This window comes from Cryptomeria japonica, chromosome 9 (assembly GCF_030272615.1).
Source record: "Cryptomeria japonica chromosome 9, Sugi_1.0, whole genome shotgun sequence".
NCBI classification, from domain to species: domain Eukaryota; kingdom Viridiplantae; phylum Streptophyta; class Pinopsida; order Cupressales; family Cupressaceae; genus Cryptomeria; species Cryptomeria japonica.
The window spans coordinates 435502002-435506751 of NC_081413.1; the positions used below are offsets into that span (position 1 = coordinate 435502002).

At 42.4% G+C, this 4750-nt stretch overlaps 1 protein-coding gene across 1 annotated transcript; it reads right to left on the reverse strand.

Annotated features, from left to right (window-relative positions):
* Positions 1-475: 475 nt before the first annotated feature.
* LOC131037952 (uncharacterized) lies at positions 476-2504 on the reverse strand. Its single transcript, XM_059211663.1, has 4 exons — positions 1880-2504; positions 1584-1684; positions 1347-1436; positions 476-571 (listed from the first exon to the last, which is right to left on the reverse strand). The coding sequence occupies exons 1-4, from the start codon at positions 2502-2504 to the stop codon at positions 476-478; spliced, it is 912 nt and encodes a 303-aa protein (XP_059067646.1).
* Between the last annotated feature and the right edge of the window lie 2246 nt (positions 2505-4750).

Genomic DNA, 4750 nt, shown 5'->3' on the forward strand with positions numbered 1-4750 from the left:
CCCTACTACTTTGGAGCAACACCTTCTGTCAAAGAGACTTTATCTCTACTCTCGACTCGGCTCTCAATGCTATGATCTGGCAATCACGCTTTGTCCTAACCTCGACTAGCTGTCAGTCTCATTCTGCCAGCTGAGTCTGAGCCACTGTCAACTGTGACTACAACTTTGCAAGGCGTTCTCTCATCAACCAACCTGTGTCATCCCCCTACTCTCTCGCAGGCTCTCCATCATCATCTCCACCACCATCTCCACCTGTGGCTCCACCCTGCTCATCCCGCCGCTGCTAGACTTGCCTCAGAGCTGCTCGCTCCTCCTCTCCACCACCCAACCTCACGCCTACTCTCCCAAGGGATCCACCGTCACCCCTCTACTATCCAACATTAGCTCGCACTTCACTGCTGCTAGCACCAGGATCACCACCAGTCCGTCGTGGAGCATCTGGTCTCTGGCCCTGTCCCTGCCTATGGCCTTGTCTCTATGCCTGTCCCTGTGCCGATGTGGGGGCATCATCCTCCACATCCTCAATATGAGGAGTATGCTCTCTAGGATCCATAAACTGAGGGAATGGATGCTGCTAAAAGTAATCCCTGTACTGGGGCAATACCCCCGCATTTGCTATATCCTCCAGGTAATCCCACCTCAGCCGGTGTAAACGTGTTAGCTCCTGCATCGCTAAAGCATAGGATAGCCTAGGTGACCATCCCTGTCTCTCCTCATCAGCATATCAAGCATATGCCGTATACTCTTGAGAGATCCCCTGCGGCCAGCCGTACTGCCTCATCACTTGTGAAATGATGAATCGCTCCACAACAGTCTGCGATCTCCCAATCAATCGAACCATCCCACAAGAATTTCTTAAGAAATCCATCCAGAGACAAGGAAGCTCTAGTACTTAACCTATAGAAAGACATGTAATAAGTGGGGATGGCCGATAAAACTGCCTTGATCATTTGAATTCTCTTGGCCTGCGACAACCACCTGTTTTTCCAGGATGCCACTTTGTGTTGGCATTTATTGATCACCTCCTCCCACAATTTGTTGTCGACTCATCCAGCAAAGAGTGGGACACCAAGATAAGTAATCAGAAATTCTCCCATCTCAAACTCAAAAATTTATGCAATTTTAGACTTGAGCCCTCTATTGGTGTTTAGGAATAAAACCATTGATTTGTTCTTATTCATACATTGGCCAGAGCATAGCTCATAGGAATCGAGCACCATTCTGATAGATTTTGCCTCCCTTTCCATAGCCTCCCCAAAAAGGATTGTATCATCAGCAAATTGGGAGTGAGAGATAGGCTCTATATTTTAGTGAATGGAGATCCCTCTCTAGAGGCCTAGACTAACCTGCTTTTTAATGTTTCTCCCCAATACTTCTGCCATTAGAACAAATAAAAAGGGAGACATGGGATCACCTTGTCTCAACCCATTAGTAGCCTAGAAAAAACCACACGTCGAACCATTCACAAGAATAGAGAAATTAACTGAAGACACGCAGTGCTTAATGCCTTGCACCCAATTTTTATCAAAGCCAAACTGAAGAAGAACATCCAGCAGAAAGGACCACCTAACCCTATCATACACCTTGCTGACATCTAATCTAATAATCATACCTTGACTCTTGACTGATTGCATAGAATGGATGGTCTCCCCCGCCATCAGGATGCTATCTGCAATTTCCCTACCTGGAACGAAACCAAGTTGTTCAATTGAGATGATCTTATTGAGTAGAGGTTTCAATATGTTAACCATAGCCTTCGACACAATCTTGTACAAGGAATTGCACAAAGAGATCAGGCAGAAATCCATCATGGTCGAACAATCTTTCTTTTTGGGGATCAAGACTATGACCGTGTTGTTCAATTCTTTGACAAACTTACCTTTCCTCTTGAACTCTTCCACCACCTTGCAAATATCTTCAACCATGAATCCCCAGCATTTTTGGAAGAATTTCATTGTAACACCATCAGGCCTAGGAGCTTTGAGTGGGGGATTATCAAATGTGGCCTTCTTAATTTCCTGTAATGAGAAGGGTCGCATAAATTGTTTGTTATCTTCTTCTGAGACTAATCTCGGAATGACATCCAACATGGGAGAAGGAAGTTGGTCTACATGGCAATCCCATAGGAGAGCTTTGAAATGATTAACTGTTATGTATTCTATGACCTTCACCTCCTCCTGCCAGACTCTGAAACTGTCTTGGATACGGGCAATCCGATTGTTAGCTCTATTGACCTTAATGGAAGCATGGAAGAATTTTGTGTTCAAATCTCCTTCTTTGATCCAATGCTCCCTTGATTTATCCCGCCACAAAATTTCCTCTCTGAGCAAAAGTTCCCACAGTTCACTTTTAAGTTGTTTTTCTCTGACAAACTCATCATTGGACATACCTGCTGAGATGATAATTTTGTTCAGATTATCTAACTCGGATTCCACTCTGATCTTTTTAGCAAAAATATTCTTGAACGAAACCTTGTTCCACTCTCTAATTTTCTTCTTAACCATCTTGAGCCTTTTAACAAAGCAAAAGCTCAGGGTGCCTAAGAAAATATCACTTTCTATCCACCAAGATTCCACATTTGGCAGAAAATCCTTATCTCTCCACCACATACTTTGGAACCTAAAACTCCCTTTGTAATTCTTGTTGACTTTCTGGGATCTTATTTGAACCGGAAAATGATCTAATAGTGATAATGGGAGAATACAAGAGTCCAAGTTGAAAGCAGAATCCATCCAATAGGGCCCTACAAGAAATCTATCCAATATTTCTAATATTCTTGCAAAATTGACTCTCCTATTGGTCCAAGTGTATTTATCGTTCTTTGGAATGACATCAAAAAGGTGATTCATGGTCACAAAGTCCCTGAAATATTCCATCACCTTGTTGGACATCAGCAATCCCCCTTTCTTCTCTTCTAGATCAAGTAGTGCATTAAAGTCCCCTGCTACAATGACTCTATCTTTGTAAATGGAGTCAATCTTATCAAAAATGTCCTTCCACACGTTTGCTTTCTCCTCAGTTTTTTTCGGGCCATAGACATTGACCAAGGGAAAACCACATTATCTATCAAACTATGAACCACTCCAAAAGTCCAATGCTCAAATTTATCCAACTCCATCACCTTTATCTTCTGCGGGTTCTAGAGGATTCCCAATCCCCCGGCAGTGCCTCTAGCTTCTTTAAAAAAGCCTTCCCATGAATTGCAAGAATGAAGAAAACTGAGAGCTTTGTCCATACATCATTTAGTTTCCTGGAAAAATACAATATCACTATCTTCTCTCCGCAATGCTCATTTAACCAAGCATTTCTTGTCAGGGGCCGAAAGGCCCCTGACATTCCAAGTGGTGATCTTCATCTCTCACCAAGGGAGGCCCTGACTCCCTTGTCTTTTTTTATAAACTCAAAGACATTTATGATGCCTTTCTCCTTGGCTCTATCTTCTCTCCTCTTCTTGTTTGATCTTCTCCCCTGAATCCCCTTGTCCTTACCTAGCAGAATATTAGCGGATTGGTTAATACATCTCTAGTCTAGATTGTCCAAAACATCCTCCTGAAAGGAATAATTGTTGGATACCCTTTCATATTTAATTTATGTGTCAGAACAACCTTTCTTTTGTAAAATACTCTGCATAATTAGTGGGTTATAATCCCCCTCCTTCGCTTTTCTACCTATCGCCAGACATTCTCCTGAATTGTCATCGCTCTTAGATGCCCTAAGCGCATCTGATTTCTGGAGATTCTCCTTCTCTAGAGAAGCAGTTTCCGTGAATAGCTTATGTTCTCCAACAATTTGAACCCACATTTTGGCTGGTTTACTAATCCCAGGACAAAACCCTACATTGTGATCCTTAATCTCACCTTTCTACCTGCATGGAGAGGGAAGTTCAACCTCGACCTGTTGCTTCCATTGCCTTTCACTAGCCTTGAGGTAAATGGCAGAAGGAACCTTTTTTATCATTGCTACCTTGATCCTAGCATATATATGGGAGTCATTCTCAATAATATCTTCGTCCACTTCCAACAACATACCCAATGATCTTCCTATGCATTCCAGACTAGATTCCCCCCAATACTCCATTGGAAGATTATACAGCCTAATCCAAATGGGTTACTTGTACACTACTAATAGAACAAGATCAAAATTAGACTACCATGGTTGAAGATAGAACTGGGCCGAACCAAAAAACCAGTTTTGTTGGTTCAAGATCCTATTTCTAACCGTTTCTTCTTTGAAAACCACAATAAAAAAACCTTTTGGGATGAACTTCAGAACAACATCTTGACTCCAATTTTCTTTGACCTAGTCCCTAGTTTGTAGTCTAGAGATCCTAGCACCAATGAATCTCCCGATGACCGCCATCTCCCTCCATAGAACAATATCGCCTTCAATTTCTTCGGGCAGAACAATATCCACCTCCGGTTCACTACTACTAGCCCGAGAGGGATTACTGGAATTTTCCCCAAGGCCTTCTCCTTGTACACCCCTAGGTCTACTATGGTTGAAATCATGACAATATCCACTCTTTCTGAATCTTCCACCATATCCATACTGTTGAAACCCTTGAAATCTCCGTTGCATCTCTCTCTCTATCCAAAATGTCTTCAATCTGATCTAGTTCTTTTTGGGGCATCTCTTTCTGGAAGTGTGCAATACTGTCTGTACTAAGTTCTGATTCATGATACTAATGTACATCTACAATAATGAATGTAGGTGAAATACCCAGACTATCTCGTAACTCCACTTAATATGC